The sequence below is a fragment of the Chenopodium quinoa genome, unplaced genomic scaffold (assembly GCF_001683475.1).
Source record: "Chenopodium quinoa cultivar QQ74 unplaced genomic scaffold, ASM168347v1, whole genome shotgun sequence".
Classification (NCBI taxonomy): domain Eukaryota; kingdom Viridiplantae; phylum Streptophyta; class Magnoliopsida; order Caryophyllales; family Amaranthaceae; genus Chenopodium; species Chenopodium quinoa.
In genome coordinates this window covers 5,093,253-5,119,384 of record NW_018743574.1, presented here as the reverse complement: position 1 = coordinate 5,119,384, position 26,132 = coordinate 5,093,253, and the positions used below count along the sequence as shown (strand labels likewise).

Sequence of the window (26,132 nt, the reverse complement as noted above, 5' to 3'; positions counted from 1 at the left end):
TAAAACCGGATTGTGCATTCCTTACTTGATTCCGTGTTCTGCAGAGCCTGCAGTCTTGCTTGGGCGTGCTGGGCAAAGTGTCTGAGTTTACTCGAGTGTATGAGGCTATGAAGAAGGAACATGATTCTCTTTCTGATAAGTACAAGGCTGCTACCGAGGCTCTGAAGGCTGAACGAGCTAGGCACAGGGAATGCATTGCTGAACGTGATGGGCTGAAGAGGACCTTGAAGGAGGCTGGGAACGAGGCTGTTGATGCTGCAGCGTACTAATTTGGGAAAGCTCGTCTTGAAATGATGGAGGAATTTCAGCAGGGAAAACATGAGGCCTGGGATTATGATGCTGACAAGGCTGCTTTTGAGGTTGCATTTCCTGCAGGGACTGCTGCTCCTGGCACATTGTTGCTGAGCTATGCTGATGAGGAAGTGAATTCTCCTCACAACACCAAGGTCAAGGATGTCCCAGAGAGTACGAAGCCTGCTGCCGAGGAAATGGTCCCTGTTGACAACATGGATGTGAATTAGCTTCAATGGTGCTGTGTCACCTTTAAAAATTTGTTAGATTTGGAGGATGTTTGTTTTTACTGCCTTAGTGCAGTTGGATAATTTGTTTTGTCTTTGTGCTACATTTCTGTAGCTGGATAATTTGTTTGTTTTGTTGCTCTGCAACTAAGTATTCCTGTCTCCTTTTTGCTATGTTGATTTGTATTTATGTTTCTTATTGTATCATTGTTGTCTTATAATCGTATTGCAGTCGTATTGCAGTTGTATTACAGTTGTAATATGAATTTAGTGTTGCTTACATGTGTTTGCTTGCTCTGCGAGGATAGTTGGTTTGTCCCTTGCAGTTGCAGGGATGGTTAACCTTTGCTCTGTGATGGTCTGTTGTGCTTTTGCCTAGTAGTGTAGGTAATGTTCCTTGCAAAACAGAATAAGGTGAGGGGTGGCCGTGGGTTTCCCCAACGACCCTCCGATGCCAAAGTCAGTACTCGTAATGATCATAAATTGAATTGACAAAGTGTGAGTAAAGAGGAGTACCTTTCGTGCTGATTTTGGCTGTTGGAGATTTTTGTGTTTTTCTTCTTTTTTTTTTCTGTTTTTGGTAAAAAAGACAAAATTGAAAGGATAACTACATGCCTTCACTTCTTCAGAAATGATATAGATTTAAGTGTGTTGCATTCCAGCTTCGCTGTACTTCTTTTCCTTCTGCATTTCTGAGTCTGTAAGCTCCATTACCTACTACCTTGATGATCTCGTAGGGTCCTTCCCAGTTGGGTGCTAGCTTCCCTGCGTTTACTTCCTTGGTGTTTTCGTATACCTTTCTGAGAACCCAATCTCCTAGTTTGAAGACTTTTGTTCTGACATTCTTATTAAAAGATCTTGCCACTTCTTACTGGTATGCTGCCATCCTTATTTGTGCATCTTCTCTAAGTTCTTCTACTGTATCTAGGTTGTGGATTAATTCTGCTTGGTTCCTTTCTTCTGTCATCAACCCATACCTTGCTGTGGGGACTTCTACCTCTGTTGGCATCACTGCTTCACATCCGTACACCAATGAGAATGGAGTGTGGCTTGTAGCGCCTTTTGGAGTTGTTCTGTCTGCCCACAGTATGTTGGGTAGTTCGTCTGCCCATTTCCCTTTGGCTCCTTCTAGCCTTTTCTTCATGTTGCCTATAAGGACTTTGTTGCTTGATTCTTCCTGTCCATTTGCTTGTGGGTACCTAGGTGTAGATGTGATGAGGGAGATGTTCTATTCTTTATAGAATTTGGTGGTCTTATTGCTGATGAATTGGGATCCATTGTCTGTAATGATCTCTGCTGGTACTCCGAATCTACTTAGAATGTTTCTTTTTATAAACGAGATGACATGTTTATCCTTGATTTCCTTGTATGCTTCTGCTTCGATCCATTTCGAAAAGTACTCTGTCATTACTAAGAAGTATATTCTCTGTCCTGATGATGGAGGTAGATTTACTATATCCATTCCCCACTTCATAAATGGCCAAGGCGTCAATGTTGGATGTAACTCTTCTGATGCCTTGTGTGTCAAGGGTGCGTGCTTTTGGCGTGCTAGGCATTTCTTGGTGAACTCTGCTGCGTCCTTTCTCATGTTGGGCCAGTAGTATCCCATTCTGAGTGCTCTGTTGGCTAGGTTCCTTCCTCCGGAATGGTTTCCACATTCTCCGCTGTGTAAGGATTGTAGGACTTGCTGAGCTTCTTTTTCTTCTAGGCATCGTAAGAAAGGTCCTGCTGCAGATTTCTTGAAGAGTACATTGCTGATCAGACAGTACTTGGAACGCTTGAGCTGCTACTTTCCCTGTTGGTTTTGTCTTGCCCAAGAGGTATTCTTTCAATGGTGTTGTCCACCTGTTGTCTTTCTCTTCTGTAAGGTTTGTTTGAACTTCGTAAACGCTCATTGTTGATTCTTTCTCTATGGCTGGAAAGAGTACGTGCACTAGAGGGATAGTTCCAAATTCCTCTAGGTTGATGTTTGATCCCAACTTTGCCAGGGCGTCTGCTTCAGTGTTCAAGTTTCTGGGTACTTGCTCTATTTTGAATTCCTTGAACTCTTTAATGAGCTTCTTTGCGACTTCCAGATAAGCTATCATTCTGGCGTCCTTTGCTGCATACTCTCCATTGATTTGGTTTACCATGAGCAAGGAGTCTGAAATTACCTCTAGATGTTGTATCTTCATGTCCTTTGCAACGGTTAATCCTGTGATTAGTGCTTCAAATTCAGCTTCATTATTGGTTGCTTTGAAGTTGCACCTTATTGCCTGTGTTATCTTGTCTCCTTAGGGTGACGTCAGTACTACTCCCAAACTCACTCCACGTATGTTTGCTGCGCCATCTGTGTGGAGTATCCATTTCTGTGTAGCTTTTGGTTCTTGTAGCGCCAGTACTTCCTTCTGTGCTTCCTCTTCAAGGGTAGGGCTGAAGTCTGCTACGAAGTCTGCCAAGGCTTGTGATTTGACTGTCGTCCTGGGTTCGTATTGTATATCGTATCTGCTCAAGTGTAAGGCCCATTTCTCCATCCTTCCTGACATCTATGGCTTTCTCATGATAGCTTTGATGGGATAGTTGGTACGTACTCGTATGGAGTGGCTTTCAAAGTATGGGCGTAGTTTCACTGAAGCAATGAATAAGGATAAAATGATTTTCTCTAATGATGCGTACCTCGTTTCTACACTGAGTAGGGTTTTGCTTATGTAGTAGATTGGGAACTGTTCTTTGTCTTCCTCTCTTGTGAGAATTGTGCTAACTGTCCCTTCAGACACTGCGAGGTACAACTGAAGCGGCTCCTCTTCTTTGGGTTTGGAGAGAATCAACGGGTTGGCTAAATATTCTTTCAGCTTTTGGAATGCTTTGTCGTGCTCTTGTTCCCACTTGAATTCCTTATTCTTCTTCAGTACTTCGTAAAATGCTCTATTCTTGTCTGAAGATTTTGAGATGAACCTGTTCAATGCTGCAATTTTCCCTGTTAAGCTTTGTACATCCTTCTTGGATTTTGGTCGCTCTAGGTCTAGGATGGCTTTGACTTGGTCTGGGCTGGCTTCTATTCCTCCTTTGTGTGACCATGTATCCTAGGAACCTTCCTGACTGTACTCCAAATGTGCATTTTGTGGGGTTTAACTTCATGTCGTACTGCTTTAAGATGGCAAATGCTTCTCTAAGGTCTTTGACGTGATCTTCTGCCTTTTTGGACTTAACTACCATGTCAACAATGTAGACTTCCATTGTGTTGCCAATTTGCTCTTCAAACATCTTGTTCACCAACCTTTGGTATGTTGCTCCTTCGTTCTTCAATCCAAAAGGCATTACCTTATAGCAGTATATTCCTTGACTGGTAATGAAGGCGGTTTTCTCCTGGTCATCTTTGTGCATGAGGATCTGGTTGTAACCACTGTAGGCGTCCATGAAGGATAGCAGCTCGTGCCCTGCTGTGGCGTCTACCATGGCATCAATATGAGGTAAAGGGAACAGATCTTTTGGGCACGCCTTATTGATGTCTGTAAAGTCTATGAAGATACGCCATTTTCCGTTCTTCTTCCTGACTACCACTACGTTGGCGAGCCATTCTGGGTACTTTACCTCTCTGATCTTCCCAGTCTTCAGTAGGTTTTGATTTCCTCATTGATAATCTTGTTCCTTTCTGGCGCAAATTTCCTTCTCTTCTGTTTTTACTGGTGTATGCATTGGATCCACGTTCAACTTGTGAGTAATTACGTCTGAAGAGATGCCTTTCATGTCTTCATAGGTCCAGGCGAATACGTCTTTCTCTTCGTCTAGAAAGTCGTAAACTTGTTGTCTGAGTTCTGCCTTCAATTCCGATCCTATTCTGACTTTTTGATCTGGATGTTTGGGGTTCGACTGGACTTCTGTAGCTTCTTGTTCTTCTGCTATGCTCAACTTTTCTTGGCCCAGCTGACCCTCTGATTGCTATGCTGAACTCTTTTCTGCAGACGTTGCTTTCAATGCTATCTTGTAACACTCTTTTGCTTCCCTAGGATCTCCTCTGATTTCTTGAATACCCTACCTAGTAGGGAACTTAATGACTTGATGGTACGTAGAAGGGATGGCTTTCATCTCATGTATCCAAGGTCTGCGTAAAATCATATTGTACGAAGACAGAGTATCAATCACTAGGAACTTGACCTGTAGGTTGATCCCTTTTGCGTATGTTGCCAATGTAATCTCTCCACTTGTCTTTTTGGTTTCCCCACTGAATCCCACTAACATTGCTGACTTGTTGACGATGTTCTTCTCATCTATGTTCATATGTTTCAGGGTGTCAAGCATGATGATATTTGCAGAGCTTCCATTGTCAACTAGGATTCGTTTGATCATGCAGTTTCTCATTGGGAGTGAAATTACCAGACCGTCATGATGGCCTTCTAATGCATCACTTTCTTCAAACATGATGGGGATGTCTATCTTAGATTTCTCCCTCTTGTCCGGTTGATTCTTGTTACTTTCCTTTGCATGTCGTTTTGCTGCTGAATATTTTAAACCGCATACTTCTGACCCTCCTGATATGAAACAGATGGTTTTGACAATTGGAGGCGGAGGAGGAGGACCTCCTTGCTTAGACTCTCTCTCCTTCCCTGAAGCTTTAGATCTATCTGACAGGAGCTCTTTGAGGTAGCCTTTCTTCAGCAAGTATGCGACTTCCTTTCTGAGCGTGACACATTCGTCAGTAGTGTGACCGATATCTGAATGGAAATCACACCATCTGGAGGGATCTTTCTTCTCTCCAGGTCTATCACTCCTTCTGGACCATTGCACAGTATCTCCCATCTTATTCAAGGTCCTTATTACTCCTGCAGGATTAACGTTAAAGCAATACTTATGTAATTTAGGTGGGAGTTCAGGATCCTCCCTCCAATTAGAAAATTCTTCTTCGACAGCATTGACTGTTCCCTCGTCAAAGCGAGAACGCTGATACGGCTTACATCGATGGTCTCTTCTGGGAAAATTGTTGTTCCTTCTTGGTTGGAGATCTGGCTCAGGAGTCTTTCTTGTATATGCATCTTCCTCAAATCTGACTTGAGCCATAGCTTTGGCTTGCACATCTTCAAAGGTTGTACAAGGATATTTAGTCAACTCCTTGTAGAGCTCACTATGGTCTAGCAATCCTCTTCTGAACGCTTCGATTGTTGTGGGAGCATCACACTTATGTATTCCAATCTTCTCCCTGTTGAACCTGTTAAGATAATCTCTCAAGGATTCACCATGTCTCTGCACAACGCGGTACAGATCTGAAGATTGTTTTTCGATTTTCCTGCTGCTGGCAAATTGGACCTTGAATAGGTTCACCATTCCTGCAAAAGATCGAATAGTCCCATTATCTAAATTAATGAACCAGGTTAGAGCTGGACTTGATAATGTGGATCCAAAGCCTTTGCACATGATAGCCTCTCTAATGTCTCTAGGGATTGAGCTTGTCATCATCTTCTGTTTGTAGAGGGACACGTGCTCATCAGGGTCTGTTGTTCCATCGTACATAGTCATATTGGGCGTGCTGAACCTCTTTGGGACTTCTACCATGGCGATCTCTTCTGAGAATGGGGATTCTATATAGCCATCTACTGCTTCCTCTTCCATGGGTTTTGGCATTCCAGGGATTTTGGCTATTTTGGCCTCGATTGTCTTGAGGTATTCCTTGACCATCTTTTCTACTTTTCCTTCTTCGGCTCTTTCCTGACTGTCCTTCTTGGGGGTTCCTGCATCCAAAGAGTCTAGATCCAGGGTATCATCCCTGTTGCTAGATCCTTTTTCCCCGTTAGGGGGTGTGAAAGGTTCCGGACAAGTCAAGCTGCATGGCTATGCCTTCGGTGTTCTTTCTGGTGTTAATGGTTTTGGATGCAACTGATTGTATTTGGCTACGAAGGGCTTCATTTTGTTTGGTAAGGCTGGTGAGTTTGGCTTCAGTTTGGATCTTTTGGGCCAGCAGCGTTTCGATTTGGCTTTTCTGCTGGTCTAAAGTTTGGCGGAATGCGTTCATTCCTTCATTAATTTCGGCAATGGTAAAAGGTACTGGTTGCCTAGTCATGGTGTTTGTCTTGTTTTTTGGCGGATTGGTAGGTTAAATGATTATCAGCCCCACGGTGGGCGCCAAATTGTTTAGGCAAATCTCAATAAGGACATACGAGAATCTGCTAGGTTTGAGGGGTAATAACAATCATACTACCAAAAGCATAAAAATAACTAAGAACAATAATGAATCAACAAGTAATCAATAAGTAGGCAGTAAATATTCGATTATATAAAGAAGATGAGTTTAGAGATACAATACTGAGTAAGGACAGGCCTCCTTGTTCAGTAAAGACGCAGTTCCGTAGATAAAAGTAGAGTAATTCTGTTATATTTAAGTGTATGCGTGTGTACATGAATGCTAAAATTGTCTAATTATGCTTATTTATACCTAGGGATCTCTAGGGTTTACAAATATCTTCAGAATATATTTGAAATGGGGAAGATCTTCTTGATTTATCTTCTTCCATGTTTTGTAGGTGTATCTTTGGCAAGTATCTCCTTGATTGATATGCATGATGTTGCTTTCCTTGTTTACTTCAATCAAGCAGTTTTGCATATTCTTGCTGACTTATTGGTCTTGGATTGATGCCCTAGATGTAATGGGTCGTGTGATAATACGGGCCCAACAATTATTAGTGATGAATTTATTTATGCTCTTTACAATAATACAATGTATTTTATTACATTTTAGAAGTAAGATTTAGATATATATGCTATTACTGGTATTGTAACAACATGAATTGATTTGATTTGCTATATTATAGTGGTGTTAACTAATCTATGTTATATGTTCATACTTTTTTTATATTAAAAAAAAAAGTGTAACTTAATACTTTGTATAAAGCGGGATTGGAGTCTTAATTTGATAATTAAGTGAAATCAAGTGAATATGACACATACAAAATCCTTTCTTCCGTGTTTTTTTTAACCGTCTTCACGATTGGTTATTGCCTAATTTGGAGTCATGATTGAGCACCCTATCTTGTTCATCCATACAGCCATACTATTACATAAATACAGAGTATACTAATTTATGTTCATCCGTGTTTCATGAAAAGTACCTCTTTTAACTCCAAAAAAAAAAAATAAAAAAAAAAAAAAAAAATCAAAGAATTTTGTATTTAGCTGTTTTGGTAAATAGTAATAGATCCAACGCATGTTTGACTTGTTTTAAAATCCACTTTCCTTTTACAATATTACTACAAGTAGTTTCTTTCATGTTTAATGGTAGCTAGGACTCTTTTGTAAGCTTAGAGGAAATGATGATGATGATGATGTAATTGTTAGAGCTGTCAATTCCGGTAAACGGGTCGGGTTTGGGTCGGGTAAGAGTGGGTCATGTCAACTCGAGTCAGGTCAATTCAGATTAATTCCATAACCTATGCGGGTTGAGTTTGAGTTGGGTCATGCTTGAATCGGGTCACGTTGAGTCATACTTCTTATCGGGTTTGAGTCGGGTTTAGGCCGGGTTTAGGTCGGGTTAATAACAGGTCAGGTTACATTCAAATCGGGTTTAATTCGGGTTTTCAAGGGTTAAAACGGGTTAGGGTAATTCTCAGGTTCGAGTCGGGTTCAGTTCAAGTCAATAATTTGCGGGTTAGAATCAGGTCAGGTCATTCTCGGGTTTGAATTGGGTTTAGTTTAAGTCAATAATTTGCGGGTTATAATCAAGTTGGAACATTTCTAAGTCGGGTTATTCTCGGATTCAAGTCGGGCTATGTTCAAGTCAATAATTTGCAGGTTACTGATGTGTCTATTTTATATAGTATTTTACCCCCGTCCCTTGGTCATAATTAGTAGTGTTTTTGGCTCTTTTGAGCCACTTTTATTACTAATTGGTGTTTTCTAGTGTTTTCATAGATTTGGTTGACTTTTGCAGGGAATTACACTTTTGGAGTATTTTCCCGAGATATTTTGGAGCAATCACGAGCACTGGAGAAGCACGACCAATTTTTATAGCCCAGGGCCGGTTAGAGCCATCGAACCGGTGATTAAGGGCTCGGTATAGGTGATACCGGGGCATTTGGACCGAGTATTCAAGACCGGAAGAGGAAACCCAGATTGACCCGAAGAATTAGAGCCCAATCGTAGTCCAAATAGTGGCCCAAGAGAGTCGCCCGACCAAAGAGGCTGGCGCCCGGAGGCGCGCCCGGCCGGGCGGGAGAAGCTAAGGTCGGTGCCCGGTGACGCGTCCGGCCGGGCGCGAGATTGGTACTGACGAGCAAAAAGGCGCGCCCGATCGAGCGGTGCCTCGCCCGATCGGGCGCGTGTAATTATTAGAGACGATTAGCGTCGTTTTAATTTGTTTTAGTGTAGGATTTGTACGGAGTATAAATACTCCTCCGTAATACAATTTTAGGATCTCTCTCTTTCTTTACTCCCTTAATTATTTTCTTAGATTTTCTCTCTCATAAACCTTTGTTCTTAATCTATTCTTAATTCCAGATTTGTTTTGGTAACGATTTCTCTTCTCTTAATCTTAGTTGTTTATTTTATTCCTTTAATCATGTCTTGCTTTATTGCTTTGATTAGTTTAGTTTTTGTTATGAGTGAGTAATTTTATTTCTAAGGTTTGTAGGGATCCATAAATAATATGAAGGGGTAATTTATTGTTGTTGATTGTCAATGCTTAATTAATTTCCTATTGATTGATTTAATGCTCTGTGACTAGAATAGGCATAATCTTTTATGCATGAGTTTGACAATATTGATTCGAGATTCGACAGATGAGAATTGATGTTTAGGTCTAGTTTCAATAGGCAGGTTAATTTATAAATGGTTAAGTCGAGATTCGAAAGATGAGATTTAATATCGGTAAATTAATTGTGTGATTATAATACGTAGGGAAAGCCCTTTATAATCTGAGTAATATATGCATTGATGAATGATTATTATATTCTACCCTGAAATATTATCTATTGGTGAACCTATGCCCTAGATCCTTTTATATATTATTTTCTCCTTATTCTTCATCTCCGTAGTTTAGTTTATTATTCAAATATAAATATTGGTTACCTCATAATCTAGATTATAATAGTTAATTAGGAATAGAAAGATCCGTTTCTCTGTGGATTCGACCCTACTTCCTATCTACATTAGTTAGAGGATTTAGGAATTACTTTTGATTTGGGGATACGACTTTACCATGTCAGTTACAATCAGGTCGGGTCATTTCCAAGTCAAGTCATATTCGGGTTCAACTAACTAAAAATAGATAATTATCATTTTTATCAAGCTAATTATTTCTTTTGACTATAATATATATGACAATATACTAGGGAACTATAGTCTATAATTTAGGAAGATAATTATCTCCTTTGACCATACAAAAAATATATACTATGTTTAACTCTTAAATTTGAGGATGATGCTCCTTTCTTTTGTTGGCCTTGACCGACTTGGACTCCATAGACAAAATGCTTTGATCAACTATAATAAGGTGGTCTAAATTGCATTTAAGTTGATTTGAAATCAGGTCAGGAACAATTTGGGTTTAATTTAGGTTAGGTCAATAACATTTCATGTTAATTTCAAGTCGGGTTAGTAACAGATCAGGATGAATTTTTGGGTTGGGTAAGTAATAGTTATGGTAATATTCGAATCGGTTCAATAACAAGTCGGGTTGAATTTGGGTCAGGTCAATAACAAGTCAAGTTGATTTCAGGTCGGGTTTTTAATAGGTTGGGTTAAATTCGGGTCGGGTTAGGAACGAGTTTCATTGAATTCAAATCAGGTTAGTAACAAGTCGGGTAAAATTCGGGTCAAAACGGGTTTGGGTCAATTTCGATTCAAGTCGGGTTCGATACATATTAATTAAATTGGCCGTTGTAAACCGGTAAATCGCTGCAAGTTGTAAACCGATAAATTGGCCATTTAAAAGCAAATTGAATGGTTCCACACACCCAATTGAACTCCCTTAGGGTATTAGCAACCATGGTTAATATTTCGACAATTTTTATTTCCTGACGAAAAAAAGTCAAAAATTCCAAAAATTGAAGGCTAATATCCACGTTTTTTGAGAAATTTTAAGGTTACACAGCCTGGTGTCGAAAATTCTTAAAATTATATTGAATACATCTCGGGGTCATATAATGTCGTTTGGAACAATACATAATCATTATTTGTTGTCATAAATGTTCGTGGTAGGCTTGAATTAATGAAATCGGTGCATGTTGTAAACCGGTAAATGGTTCGTTTAAAGGCAAATTGTATGGTTCCACCCACCCAATTGGACTCCCGGAGGATATTAGGGACCATTGTAAACATTTCGGAAATTTTTATTTCCAGGCGAAATAAAATCAAAACATTTCAAAATTGAAGGCTAATATCCACGCTTGTTGAGAAATTTTGGAGGTTTCGGCCCCGGTATAGAAAAGTATAAATATTTTAGGAGATACATCTCGGGGTCATATAATACCTTTTGGAACCATATATGATAATTATATGTTGTCATAAATGTTCGTAGTAGGCTTTAGTTAATGAAATCCATGCAAATTGTAAACCGGTAATTAAATTGACCGTTTAAAGGCAAATTGGATGGTTCCACCAACCCAATTGAAATCCCGGAGGACATTAAAGATGATGGTAAACATTTAGGCAATTTTTATTTTCGGGCAAAAAAAAGTCAAAAAATTCCAAAATTAAAGATTAATATCCACGCTTTATGAGAAATTTTGGAGGTTTCAGGAACTGGTGTCGAAAAGACTTTAAATTTTAGGGGATACATCTCGGGGTCATTTAATGCTGTTTGGAACCATAAATGATCTTTATTTGTTGTCATAAATGTTTGTAGTAGGCTTTAGTTAATGAAATCAATGCAAGTTAAAAATCGGTAAATAGGCCGGTTAAAGGCAAATTGGATGGTTCCACCCACCCAATTGGACTCTCGGAGGGTATTAGGGAACATGGTAAACATTTCGGCAATATTTATTTTTAGACGAAAAAAGTCAAAAAATTCCAAAATTGAAGGCTAATATCCACGCTTTTTGAGAAATTTTGGAGGTTTCGGGACCAGGTGTCAAAAAGGCTTGAGATTTTAGGAGATACATGCCAGAGTCATATAATGCTGTTTGGAACCATATACGATCATTATATGTTGTCATAAATAATGTTCGTGGTAGGCTTGAATTAATGAAATGGGCGGAAGTTGTAAATCGGTAAATTGGTCGTTTAAAGGCAAATTGGATGGTTCCACCCACCCAATTGGACTCCCAGAGGGTTTCGGGACCATGGTAAACATTTCGGCAATTTCAATTTTCCGGCAAAATAAAGTCAAAAAATTCCAAAATCGAAGGCTAATACCCACACTTTTTGAGAAATTTTGGGGTTTCAGGGCTGGTGTCGAAAAGAAATGAGATTTTATCTAGGGGATACATCTCGAAGTGAAATAATTCCGTTTAGAACCATATATGATCATTTTATGTTGTCATAAATGTTCGTGGTAGGCTTGAATTAATGAAATCGGTGCAAGTTGTAAATCGGTAAATTGGTCGTTTAAAGAAAAATTGGATGGTTTCACCCACCCAATTGGACTCCCGGAGGGTATTAGGGACCATGGTAAACATTTCAGCAATTTTTATTTTTGAGCAAAAAAAAATCAAAAAATCTCAAAAATGAAGGCTAATATCCATGCTTTTTGAGAAATTTTGGAGGATTCGAGGCCCGATATAGAAAAGTATAAATATTTTAGGGGATACATCTCGGGGTCATATAATACCTTTTGGAACCATATATGATAATTATATGTTGTCATAAATGTTCGTGTTAGGCTTTAGTTAATGAAATCCGTGCAAGTTGTAAACCGGTAATTAAATTAACCGTTTAAAGGAAAATTGGATGGTTCCACCAACTTAATTGAAATCACGGAGGACATTAAGGATGATCGTAAACATTTCGGCAATTTTTATTTTCGGGCAAAAAAAAGTCAAAAAATTCCAAAATTAAAGACTAAATCCACGTTTTTTGAGAAATTTTCGAGGTTTCGGGGCCCGGTGTCGAAAAGACTTTACATTATAGGGGATACATCGCGGGGTCATTTAATACCATTTAGAACCATATATGATCTTTATTTGTGATCATAAATTTTTGTGGTAGGCTTTAGTTAATTAATGAAATCGGTGCAAGTTATAAACCGGTAAATAGGTCGTTTAAAGGCAAATTGGATGGTTCCACCCACCCAATTGGACTCTTGGAGGGTATTAGGGAACATGGTAAACATTTCGGCAATATTTATTTTCGGACAAAAATAGTTTAAAAAATCCAAAATTGAAGGCTAATATCAACGCTTTTTGAGAAATTTTTGAGATTTCGGGACCAGGTGTCAAAAAGGCTTGAGATTTTAGGAGATACATGTCAGATTCATATAATTCTATTTGGAACCATATACGATCATTAAATGTTGTCATAAATGTTCGTGGTAGGCTTGAATTAATAAAATTGGTGGAAATTGTAAATTGGTAAATTGGTCGTTTAAAGGCAAATTGGATGGTTCCACCCACCCAATTGGACTTCCAGAGGGTTTCGGGACCATGGTAAAAATTTCGGCAATTTTAATTTTCTGGCGAAATAAAGTCAAAAAATTCCAAAATCGAAGGTTAATATCCACGCTTTTTGAGAAATTTTGAGGTTTCGAGGCTGGTGTCAAAAAGAAATGAGATTTTACCTAGGGGATACATCTCAAAGTGATATAATGCAGTTTAGAACCATATATGATCATTTTATGTTGTCATAAATGTTCGTGGTAGGCTTGAATTAATGAAATCGGTGCAAGTTGTAAATCAGTAAATTGGTCGTTTAAAAACAAATTGGATGGTTTCACCCACCCAATTGGACTCCCGGAGGCTATTAGGGACCATGGTAAACATTTCAGCAATTTTTATTTTCTAGCAAAAAAAAATCAAAAAATCTCAAAATTGAAGGCTAATATCCATGCTTTTTGAGAAATTTTGGAGGTTTCGGGCCCTGGTATAGAAAAGTATAAATATTTTAGGGGATACATATCGGGGTCATATAATACCTTTTGGAACCATATATGATAATTATATGTTGTCATAAATGTTCGTATTAGTTAGGCTTTAGTTAATGAAATCCGTGCAAGTTGTAAACCGGTAATTAAATTGACCGTTTAAAGGAAAATTGGATGGTTCCACCAACCCAATTGAAATCCCGGAGGACATTAAGGATGATGGTAAATATTTCGACAATTTTTATTTCCGGGCAAAAAAAAACTCAAAAAATTCCAAAATTAAATACTAATATCCACGCTTTTTGAGAAATTTTGGAGGTTTAGGGGCCCGGTGTCAAAAAGACTTTAAATTATAGGGGATACTTCTCATGGACATTAAGGATGATGGTAAACATTTCGGCAATTTTTATTTCCGGGCAAAAAAAACTCAAAAAATTCCAAAATTAAATACTAATATCCACGCTTTTTGAGAAATTTTGGAGGTTAAGGGGCCCGGTGTCGAAAAGACTTTAAATTACAGGGGATACTTCTCGGGGTCATTTAATTCCGTTTAGAACCATATATGATCTTTATTTGATGTCATAAATGTTTGTGGTAGGCTTTAGTTAATGAAATCGGTGCAAGTTATAAACCGGTAAATAGGCCGTTTAAAGGCAAATTGGATGGTTCCACCCACCCAATTGGACTCTCGGAGGGTATTAGGGAACATGGTAAACATTTCGGCAATATTTATTTTCGGACAAAAAAGTCAAAAAATTCCAAAATTGAAGGCTAATATCCACGCTTTTTGAGAAATTTTGGAGGTTTCGGGATTAGGTGTCAAAAAGGCTTGAGATTTTAGGAGATACATGTCAGAGTCATATAATGCTAGCTATTCGGAACCATATACGATCATTATATGTTGTCATAAATGTTCGTGGTAGGCTTGAAATAATGAAATTGGTGGAAGTTGTAAATCGGTAAATTGGCCGTTAAAAGGCAAATTGGATGGTTCCACCTACCCAATTGGACTCCTAGAGGGTTTAGGGACCATGGTAAACATTTCGGCAATTTTAATTTTCCGGCGAAATAAAGTCAAAAAATTCCAAAACTGAAGGCTAATATCCACGCTTTTTGAGAAATTTTGGAGGTTTTGGGGCTGGTGTCGAAAAGAAATGAGATTTTAGGGGATATATCTCGAAGTAATATAATGCCGTTTAGAACCATATATGATCATTTTATGTTGTCATAAATGTTCGTGGTAGGCTTGAATTAATGAAATCGGTGCAAGTTGTAAATCGGTAAATTGGATGTTTAAAGGAAAATTGGATGGTTCCACCCAACCAATTGGACTCTCGGGGGGTATTAGAGACCATGGTAAACATTTCGGCAATTAATTAGGTACCATGGTAAACATTTCGACAAATTTTATTACCGGGCGAAAAAAGTAAAAAAAAATCAAAAAAATGAAATTCAGGCTTTTTGAGAAATTTAGAATGTTTCGAGGCCCAATGTCGAAAAGTTTGAGATTTTAGGGGATATATCTCAGGGTCATATAATGTTGTTTGGTTCCATATATGATAATTTTACGTTATCATAAAAGTTCGTAGTAGGCTTGAGTTAATTAAATTGGTGCAAGTTGTAAACTAGTAAATTGGCCGTTTAAAGGCATATAGGATAGTCCACCCACCCAATTGGTCTCCGAGAGCGTATTAGGGATCATGGAAAACATTTCGGCAAGTTTTATTTTCGGGCGAAAAAAAGTTAAAAAATTCCAAAATTGAAGGCTAATATCCATGCTTTTTGAGAAAATTTGAAGGTTTCTGGGCTAGTGTCGAAAAGAAATGAGATTTTAGGGGATACATCTCGGGGTCATATAATGCCCTTTCGAACCATAAATGATTATAATATGTTGTCATAAATGTTTTGTAATAGACTTGACTTAATGAAATCGGTGTAAAGTTGTAAACCGGTAAATTAGCTGATTAAAGACAAATTGATTGGTTCCACCCACCCAATTGGACTCCTGGAGGGTAAAAGAGACCGTGGTAAACATTTCGGCAATTTTTATTTTCGGGCGAAAAAAAGTCAAAAAACTCCAAAATTTAATATCACGCTTTTCGAGAAATTTGGGATGTTTCGAGGCCCGGTGTCGAAAATTTTTAAGATTTAAGGGATACATCTTGGGGTCATATAATGTTGTTTAGAACCATTTATGATCATTATATGTTGTCATAAATGTTCATAGTAGGCTTGAATTAATTTAATCATTGCAATAAGTTGTAAACCGGTATATTGGTCGTTTAAAGGCAAATAGGATGGTTCAACCCACCCAATTGGACTCACGGAGGGCATTAGGGACCATAGTAAACATTTTGGCGCTTTTTATTTCTGGGCGAAGAAAATTTAAAAAATTCCAAAATTGAAGGCTAATATCCACGCTTTTTGAGAAATTTTGGAGGTTTCGGGGCCCGGTGTTGAAAAACCTTTAGATTTTAGGGGATACATCTCGGGGTCATATAATGCCGTTTGGAACCATATATGATCATTATATGTTGGTCAGAAAGTTTTGTGGTAGGCTTGAGTTAATGAAATCGGTGCAAGTTGTAAACCGGTAAATTGGTTGTTTAAAGGTAAATTAGATGGTTCCACCCACCCGATTGGACTCCCGGAGGGTATTAGAGACCATGGTAAACATTTCGGCAATTTTTATTTTCGGGCGAAAAAAGTCAAAATTTTCTAAAATTCACGCTTTTTGAGAATTTTTGGAGTCCTCAGGGTAGGTGTCGAAAAGTCTTGAAATTCTAGGTATTACATCTCGGGGTCATATAATGTTGTTTGGAACCATATATGATCATTATTTGTTGTCATAGATGTTCGTGGTAGTCTTGAAATAATGAAATCGGTGTAAGTTGTAAACTGGTAAATTGGTCGTTTACCGGCAAATTGGATGGTTCCACCCACCCAATTGGACTCCCAGAGGCTATTTGGGACCATGGTTAACATTTCGGCAATTTTTATATCCGGGCGAAAAAAAAAGTCAAAAATTTCCAAAGTTGAAGACTAATATCCACGCGTTTTGAGAAATTTCGAATGTTTCGGGGTCCGGTGTTGAAAAACATTGAGATTTTAGGGGATACATCTCGGGGTCATATAATGTCGTTTGGATCCATATATGATCATTATATGTTATCATTAATGTTCGTGGTAAGCTTGAGTTAATGAAATCAGTGCAAGTTGTAAACCGGTAAATTGGTCGTTTAAAGGCAAATTGGATGGTTCCACCCTGCCAATTGGAATCCCGGAGGGTATTAGGGACCATGGTAATTATTTCGGTAATTTTTATTTCTGATTGAAAAAAGTTCTAAAAATTCCAAAATTGAAGGCTAATATTCACGCTTTTTGAGAAATTATGAATGTTTCGGGTAGAGATGTCAATTCGGGTAAACGGGTCGAGTTTGGGTCGATATGAGTGGGTCGGGTCAACTCGGGTGTGGTCAATTCGGATTAATTTCCTAACCTATGCGGGTCGGGTTTGGGTTGTGTCATGATTGAGTCGGGTTACATCGGATTATACTTCTTTTCGGGTTTGGGTCGGGTTACATTCAGGTTGTGTGAACAATAGGTCAGGGTTAATTTGGGTTTTCACGGGTTAAATCGGGTTAGGGTAATTCTCGGGTTCGAGTCGTGTTTAGTTCAAGTTAATAATTTGCGGGTTAGAATCAGGTCGGGTCATTCTCGGGTTTGAGTCGGGTTTGGTTCAAGTCAATAATTTGCGGGTTATAATCAGGTCGGGTCATTTTCAAGTTGGGTCATTCTCGGGTTCAAGTCAGGTTCGGTTCAAGTCAATAATTTGCGGGTTATAATCAGGTTGGATCATTTCCAAGTCGGGTCATTCTCGGAGTCAAGTCGGGTTATATTCAGATCAATAATTTGCAGGTTACAATCTAGTCGGGTTATTTCCAAATCACACTACTTGAAAAAGGCTCTTACGAATTTCTTCCGACGGACACAAAATTCCGTTGGAAACATCGTAAATTCTGATGGATTTTTATTCTGTCGGTTAATTCCGATGGATTTTAACAATCCGTAGGAAATTTCGACGGAATAAAAATCCGTCGAAAAAAATACGATTTTCGACCGAAAATTCCTTCGGAAAGTGAAATTTCCGACGGAATATTCCGTTGGAATATACTTGTATATTAAAAAAAACACGGGCCATCTATTCTCTTAAAACTCTAATGTCCCTAAATGCTTTCCTCCCTAAATGTATTCCGCCCCGTCTCTCCTTCTTTCTCATCTGCCCTTCTCTCCTTCTCTTTCTCTCTCTTCCGCCTCTCTCTCCTCCGCTTCTCTCTCCTCCGCCCCTTCTTTTTCTTCTTCTCTTCCTCTCTCCTCCTCCATCTTCTCCTTCTTTCATCTCTTTCCTCATATTTCGTCTTGGTGTTTTGCTTGGTCGAATTTAATGGTTTCTTTGGTCAAATTCGACCATGAAAAGTGTAGATCTAGACTTTTCATATTTAAAGCAAATTCAAGAATTAAAAACCTAATTCAGGTAATAAGGTATTTTTTCGACTTTTTAATTATTTTTTTTTATAAAAAAAAAAATCGGTTGTTGGCTGGTGGTTTGGGTGATTTGGGTTTGTTTGGGTGGTTTGGGTGTGTGGTTTTGGTGGTTTGGGGGTGTGAGTTTGGGTCGGTTTAGTTGGTGGTTGGGTTGGTTAGGGTAGATCTGGGTTTGGGTGTGGGTTAGGTGACATGGGGTAGTGGGTTCGGTGGAGTGTAGGGGCTGGTGGGGTACCGGGCTGGTGGGGTGGGGGATTAGGGTGGTGGGGCTGGTGGGGTACCGGGCTGGTGGGGTGGGGGATTAGGGTGGAGGGGCTGGTGGGGTACCGGGCTGGTGGGGTAGGGGATTAGGGTGGAGGGGCTGGGGGTGGTGGAGGTGGTAATACGTCGTGCCGGTGGTTGTGCGACGTTTTTTTTTAATTCCAGAATATTATTTTCCGACGAAATTCCCGTCGGAAGTTTCCGATTGAATTTACTATTTCGTCGAAAATTTCCGATGGATTTTACTATTCCGTCGGAAATTTCCGTAACTTGCAATTTGATTTTAAAAATGTTGCAACTTGCAATCGATCAATTAGGGTCTGTTCTCTTACGTTGAAATTTAGTTCAGTTCAGTTCAGCTCAGCTCAGCTTAGTTCAGTTCAGTTCAGTTCAGTTCAGCTCCTAATTTCCTTCTCTTATAAAATATTCATTTCAGTTTAGTTCAACTCAGTTCAGTTCAGCTCATTTCAGTTCAGCTCAGTTCAGTCAATGAGAACAGACCCTTAGTTACATATGAAAAAGAGAGTGCATGTTGGGATCAATTTGAAATAGAATGATGGATTACATTATTAGACCAATATGCAAATGAACAATAAAAACACTTAGACAAGTTCCTTTCATACTAGATTAATTACTAACCCTCATTTCCTTAATATTGAACTCCCTCCGTCTCCAAAAGAACAACCCGTTTGGGTTGATTTCGCGGGTATTAAGAAAGTTAAATAAAAAGAAGTAAAAGTATATTGGAAAAATAAATTTACATGGGATTTGTAAAAAAGTAGAAAGAGAAAGTAATAAAAGTATATAGAAAAACAAAATTTTATATGGAGAAGCTAATTTTGCACAAATATTATTGCAAATTTGTGAGGATTTTAATGCAAATGGGTCATTCTTTTTGGGACTAAATTAGGCCAAATGGGTCGTTCTTTCGGGGACGGAGGGAGTAACAATTTGTTATTTGATTATCACACTGGTCAACGTATCAACTTCACCATTGTAAAAAGTTAATATATTGATAATGTACATTTGAACAGATCCATTAACAGATTAACTAATATTCTCTCCGTCCCTTAATACAATGCTTCTTTCTCTTTATTATGTGAGTAATAAATGCTCGAAAGAGACATTGTATTAAGGGACGGAGTGAGTACGGTTTGTATGCTAATTAAAACATGAGGTTATAGGTAAAGAGAAACAGACCTAATGGCCAAGATGATAATTTATTAATCTGTGTGTTGACTTAGTGAAATTCGTGATACACGGAGTACTTTGTATTTTATTTTCTTTTTGGAAATCAAATGGTTTCAATTCACACTATCACACATGAGTGACTTTACTACTCATCAGTCATCACGTGGCGCAGAGGAGCTTCAAATGACTAATGTCAAATGTTCATAGTTAATGTATGTAGAAAGTCAAACCATTATAATGGAGATTGTATTTAAAACTCAATTAGTTTGTGAGTCTGCGCAATATTATAAATCACCTAATTAAATAAACTTGAAGGATATATAGGTGAAGTTTGAAGTATACTCTATGATGTACCCTTGGGAGGAGAAGTATTGTGAATCTGTGACTGAGTACAAATTAACCTTAAGACTCTAATTTCCGGGAATGAATTTTTAGTTGAGTTGATCATTGACATATTATTAAGTGTCTAGTACATAACAAGAACGCAATTACGCGATAATATGAAAAGATCTATATTACATCCACAATTAAGTTCAAAAGACTCTCTTGTTTGATGATGTATTATAAACTAATTTTTAGATTCCAACCGTCAAATAAACCTATTGGTCCCAAATTAAAAACAAAAAACCAAGGAAAGTTGGAGAAAAAAATAATAATTTGAGATCGAAAACCTAAGTTGTGATATCATGTTAGATTTCGGGAAAACTCCTCAGATTGGAGTGTGTACCATTGATTATAATATATAGAGGTTTACAAGAGTCGTAATCCTATTATAATAAGGATACAAGGTATAACAAAATATATAAAAAATTATCCTAATCTGCGACAAATATTATCGTAAATATAATATCTATCAATACTAAATTGTAAAATGGCGTAAAGTATATCATGTATAGTTAATTGCATACATAGAAATGTCACCATTATATTGGTTAAGCATAAGTTCAATGGGGGTGGAGGATGAAGCTTTGATTCATCTTGGAAAAAGGGCAAAAATTAAAATTGGAGATAGATTTATTTTAGGAATAATCAATATCGATCAAACTAAATTCTCATGTCACATGAGTTTTGTTAAAAAAACCACTCTTAAACGATTGAAAGATCTAAAAGTAATAGTCACTATTGCACAACCTCACCAAATTGGTATAGCAAAACTCGAGTGTAAAATTAAAAAAAGAATATCCAAAAATTGGATCTAGTTGACTAATATACTCAACATATGAAAAAGGCAAGTAAACAGTGAATGAAATCAAAAGAAGCGTTGACCGCAAATAATGGCGGGAAAAATCACTCTGTTATGTTTCAAACTCTGATGAACACAGAGTGTGTACAGAGTAGAAAAATGGCTCGAAACCCTACAATTTCAGAATCAGAAAGAATAAAAGAAGGAAGACCAAATTATAAGCCTTGTTTTTGTACTTATAAACTGGATCCACTAAAACCTCCCTCTGTTTTTAGTTAAATTAATCAAATATTTCATGGAAATTGAAATTAAAATCCTTAATTAAATTCAAAGATCCGTCCTCAGCTCCGTTGCTTTCGCATACCTCGTCTTCTTCATTCTCTAACTCCTTCCTTTGCATCACCGACGCTTCGCTTCAAGTTGTAGTAATAAACAAAAAAGTTCAAACTACAACTTGAAGAAACTAATTAAAGTATATTATTTTGAAAATTGATAAAAAATGTAACATTAAAAAATACAAAGTAAAGAACACTCCAAGCAAAAAAGCGGGAATTGTAGTATAGGTATAAGCCTTGTTTACCATGAAGTGCGCCGCAATAGATCCCAAACACGTCCATTTTGACTCCACCTTGTCATAATTTTTATATTTAAGATGGGTTCTGGGAAACACACACACTTGTACTCGTACTTCATTTATAATTCTTCTTTCTCGTCTCTTTCGTTTACGAGTCGGGGGATCGAGTTTTTTTCTCCTGTAACTAAGTAATGTATAGCGTTATATTTCCTCTTTTGTATCATGGTGCTTAACTTGAGTGTTTGATAAATTTGCGTACATTTCATCACCCATATTTTACTCTAAAATGCTTTACGCATTTGCTAGACGTACATGTAATGCTTGAGTGTGCGTGTTTATACTTACATTTTACTTCGCACATTCTGTTCATAATTAGCTGTCACATAGTAATGTATGATGATCATAATTTAAACGAGAAATTGAAATAGTTTTTTTGCAAAAAAAAAAGTAAACTAATGAATTTTCTTTTCAATAAAGAGATGGTAGTCTAATAGTAGTTGTATTTTTTTTCACTTTGTCTAAGCAGGTTGGATTAAGTAATTAATCCTCATACAATGGGACGTATAACGTTCTTGTATTTCGTCGGAATTTTGGCCTTGTCAAGTATTTTCGGAGTTGATGCAGAAAGTCCTTACAGATATTATGATTGGGAAGTAACATACGGAACAATATCACCTCTTGGAGTTCCTCAAAGGGTAGGGTTGGTTTCATAACAACATTGTAAACAAGCTTAATCAAAGTAATTTTTCATACTAATTTTCTTCATCAAAATGCAGGGTATTCTAATAAATGGCCAATTTCCTGGTCCAACAATTGAATGTGACACCAATGATAATGTCATTATTTCTATAAGAAATAGTTTGGATGAGCCATTTCTCATGACATGGTTAGTATCATCAATTCCTTTTAGTAGGTTTGTAATTTGCTATTATTACATACTTATGATTTCTTCCTTGGTTATAGGAATGGGGTTTGGCAAAGGAAGGTGTCGTGGCAAGACGGTGTACTCGGAACCAACTGTCCTATCCCTCCACACTCAAACTGGACCTACACAATGCAAGCCAAGGATCAAATTGGTACCTATATGTACTTCCCTTCCACGGAGTTGCATCGACTGGCCGGGGGTTTTGGTGCTTTCATTATTAATAAAAGGTCTGTCATTGCGCTCCCATACACTGAGTCAGCAGCCGCATTCACCCTCCTTGTTGGAGACTGGTACAAGACTGATCACAAGGTTCGTAAGCGTAGTCACAGTCACACTAAGTAAAAATGTAGCAAATTAAGAACAATTTTGTGTATATATAAAAGAGTGTTACTAGATTATTTCATAATGCAAATTTCATCTAGGAAAGATTTGTTTTCTTGTATAGATGTATGTTACGGTTTCAATATCGACTCACGGTTTCAATGCATATATGATTTGACACAGGAACTCCAAAAAAAGCTGGACAATGGAGAAAGTATGCCCATGCCAGATGGCTTGCTTATTAACGGTGATCCAAGCAACACAGTTTTCAGTGGTGAAGCAGGGAAAACTTACTTGTTTCGAGTGGCAAACGTAGGGACAATGACATCCATCAATATTAGGATTCAGGGGCATATGATGAAGCTTGTTGAGATTGAGGGTTCTCATGTTCTCCAAGAAATCTACGAGTCACTCGATGTTCATCCAGGCCAATCTTTAGCTTTCTTGGTTACCCTCCATGGCTCGGCCAAGGACTACTACATAGTCGCATCAACTCGTTTTGACAGAACGTCTATAGACGCCACTGCCATACTTCATTACAATGGTTCAGATATCGGCCCTTCTCATCCTTTGCCCGTTGGCCCTACTTATCAAGTTCATTGGTCCATGAAGCAAGCCAGAACTTTCAGGTAAATCCTGTTTCCATCATTGCCTTTTGTGACTCTCTGGATATATGATTGTAAAAATTCAAGGTCATATTAATCATGGGAAATTCCCTGTATGTTTCTCATAGTGAGAAACGAAATTTGTTTCTCATGGGGGTATTTTCGTGAATAAATCAACAACTTTTTTATTATTGTGGGCTCCACAGCTGAATAAAGTTGAATAAAGTTGTTGGTTTATTTACGAAAATGTAATGTGAGAAACATGAGAAAGTGGGGCATTCTCATTAATCATAGTCTAGCTTAACCTTATGACCGTTTTTCTCTTTGATATAGATGGAATCTGACAGCTAATGCTGCAAGGCCTAACCCTCAAGGATCTTACCGTTATGGAGGAATCCAAGTAACTAAGACAATTGTTTTGGAAAATTCTGTTGGAGAGGTCAATGGCAAGTTACGTTATGGGGTCAACAATGTTTCCTACGTAAACCCGGATACACCACTGAAACTTGCTGACTATTACGGTATTCCTGGTGTTTTCGACCTTAACACGAGTAGAGATCAACCAACACCAGGGCCTATGATCTCCGGCACCACGGTTTATGGGACAGAACTACATGATTTTGCAGAAATCATCTTCCAAAACAATGAGACGGACACCCAATCTTGGCATCTTGATGGCCATAACTTCTTTGTTGTCGCGTAAGCTTCTATCCATCTACCATGCTTAAAGTTTGATTAGGTTGAAATTCTTGATTCTAATACAAGGTTCATATTTAATTTCAGATTTGGTGCGGGTACATGGAGTCCAGATGTTAGAAGAAAATACAATATGGTTGATGCTGTTTGGAGGAGCACCGTCCAGGTAAACTTAAAGTTATACTAGTATTACTATAACAAACAAAAATTTCGTGTCAATTTATACTACCTACGATACAGGTTATATGTAACGATTTGACATAAAATAGAGAGGAAAAATGTCTAATTGTTGTACATAACTTGCAACAGTGGTAGTATTTAACTGTCTGCCTATGTAACAAGTCAAACAAGTTGATCGTGCGTTCAATTATGATTGTGATATGCTTATTAGTTTAAACATAAAGTATTTTATCTTCGATGTGATTAAAAGTGTTTATTTTTCGATTGTAGGTGTATCGAAATTCATGGACAGCAATATTAGTATCTTTGGACAACAAAGGAATGTGGAATTTAAGGTCAGCAATATGGCACAGGCAGTACTTGGGACAGGAAGTGTATATCAGGGTATGGAACGATGAAAAAAGTCTGTTTACAGAGAGTGACATCCCTCCAAATGCTCTCAAGTGTGGAAAGGCTGCTAATTTATAGATTTAGTTTATATATTGTAGTTTTCTTGTATTGTACTCATTTCAATTTTTTTTCTTGATTTTATATTTTCCTATTGTGGGGGTATTTATTTTCCCAAAAAAGGAAAAATCAGTCACAAGGGTATGACTGTCCAAAAAAAGAGGGGGAAACAAGCTTATAAGGAGGGATAAGAAAAGAAATTCAACTGTACCTTGATCATATATCTCAATCCAAAATTATAATAAATATATTGAGGTATTTTTCTTATTAAAGCAAGATGATCAGAAAGCATATGTTAATTACGGGTTTGGGCAGCACCCGTCACGGAAGAGTGCAAATCCACCCCTTTATAAGACCAAGAAGGTTCCACCTCAAAATCATATGGTAATGAGGGGAGTAGCCCTTTAGCATTATATTGTGATGATAACTCTTGAATTCTTTCAATGTAAGATTCCATTACTACTACACTCCCCCTTTAGTGTTTTAGTGTGGGACAAGAGAATGCTCACATGTGGGTTGTTCATAGGCTCAACAACACACTTTAATGTTGGTCCAATTATGTAATATGAGCCCAACCTATCTCGTTTCTACTGCATATAATGACCCAGTATGTGTTGCTTTCTAATCCATTCAAAAAAGCCCAAGTTGTAACATGAAAGTACAGAACAAAAATAAACCCAAAAGATCAACGAACCACAATTTTATTTTTTTTTTAATTACATGAATAGACCACAAAAACTTTTTACTTACACCTCTCAAGAGTAACAATCTATTGGTTCTAACTTCTAACAAAGCTAAAAAAAAAATAAAAAAAAAAAAAAAAAAAAAAAAATTAACTTCTAACAAAGCTTATTATTTTTGCCACTGCTTTTATTTGTAAAGGAATTAGGAGATGATAGCAAACTACCACGAATTCATGATAAATTTTTGTTGTATGAGAACTTTTCAGCCTCTAATAGCTTGAGTCTTTATTGACTCTAATAACATCTATTGTATTGAATTACGCTTAGATGGTATCATTTTAATATCAACAAAGACGTATATTGCTACTGATAAAGCTTATTTTGTGTTTGTTTGTATTAATAAAGAAGATTTTTGGTATTGAATTGGTACTAAATTAGCACAATTAAATACTACTCCAATAGGCGTTAATAGAGCTGTCAATTCGGGTAAACGGGTCAGGTTTGGGTCGGGTAAGAGTGGGTCGGGTCAACTCGGGTTGGGTCAATTCTGATTAATTTCATAACCTATGCAGTCGAGTTTGGGTTGGGTCATGCTTGAGTCGGGTCATATATCTTACTGGGTTTGAGTCGGTTTTGGATCGGGTTAATAACAGGAGGGGTTACATTCGGGTAGAGTGAACAATAGGACAAGTTTAATTTGGGTTAAAACGGGTTAGGGTAATTCTCGGGTTTGATTCAAGTCAATAATTTGCGGGATAGAATCAGGTCAGGTCATTCTCCGGTTTGAGTCGGGTTCGATTCAAGTCAATAATTTGCAGATTATAATTAGGTCGGGTCATTCTCAAGTTCGATTCGGGTTCGTTTCAAGTCAATAATTTGCGGGTTATAATCAGGTTGGGTCATTTCTAAGTCGAGTCATTCTCGGATTCAAGTCGGGTTATGTTCAAGTCAATAATTTGCACATTACAAACAGGTCAGGTCATTTCCAAGTCAGGTCATATTCAGGTTCAACTAACTATAAATA

The 26,132-nt window shown here is 37.7% G+C and overlaps 2 protein-coding genes across 4 annotated transcripts; one reads left to right on the top strand and one right to left on the bottom strand.

Annotated features, from left to right (window-relative positions):
- Positions 1–4,529: 4,529 nt before the first annotated feature.
- LOC110682570 lies at positions 4,530–6,167 on the bottom strand. The gene has a single exon (XM_021858926.1). It carries the CDS (start codon positions 6,165–6,167, stop codon positions 4,530–4,532), a length of 1,638 nt encoding a protein of 545 aa, XP_021714618.1.
- Positions 6,168–21,355: 15,188 nt separating this feature from the next.
- Positions 21,356–24,697, top strand: LOC110682250 (L-ascorbate oxidase homolog). Of its 3 annotated transcripts, none has more exons than XM_021858541.1 (8): positions 21,356–21,439; positions 21,778–21,946; positions 22,028–22,137; positions 22,215–22,485; positions 22,681–23,126; positions 23,436–23,801; positions 23,886–23,964; positions 24,249–24,697. In XM_021858541.1, the coding sequence occupies exons 2-8, from the start codon at positions 21,806–21,808 to the stop codon at positions 24,444–24,446; spliced, it is 1,611 nt and encodes a 536-aa protein (XP_021714233.1). In that variant the 5' UTR covers positions 21,356–21,439; positions 21,778–21,805; the 3' UTR covers positions 24,447–24,697. The 3 variants fall into 3 exon arrangements, with proteins under 3 accessions (XP_021714233.1, XP_021714232.1, XP_021714231.1); XM_021858540.1 differs by having other exon boundaries at positions 21,361–21,444; XM_021858539.1 differs by having other exon boundaries at positions 21,365–21,578.
- Positions 24,698–26,132: the final 1,435 nt, after the last annotated feature.

Excerpts from the sequence above, each read along its gene's own strand:
- LOC110682570 (XM_021858926.1), bottom strand. The coding sequence starts at position 6,167 with ATGGTCAAGGAATACCTCAAGACAATCGAGGCCAAAATAGCCAAAATC.
- LOC110682250 (XM_021858541.1), top strand. The coding sequence starts at position 21,806 with ATGGGACGTATAACGTTCTTGTATTTCGTCGGAATTTTGGCCTTGTCA. Across the intron at positions 22,486-22,680 it reads GGTACAAGACTGATCACAAG|GAACTCCAAAAAAAGCTGGA; the intron begins GTTCGTAAGCGT and ends GATTTGACACAG. Across the intron at positions 23,965-24,248 it reads TTTGGAGGAGCACCGTCCAG|GTGTATCGAAATTCATGGAC; the intron begins GTAAACTTAAAG and ends TTTCGATTGTAG.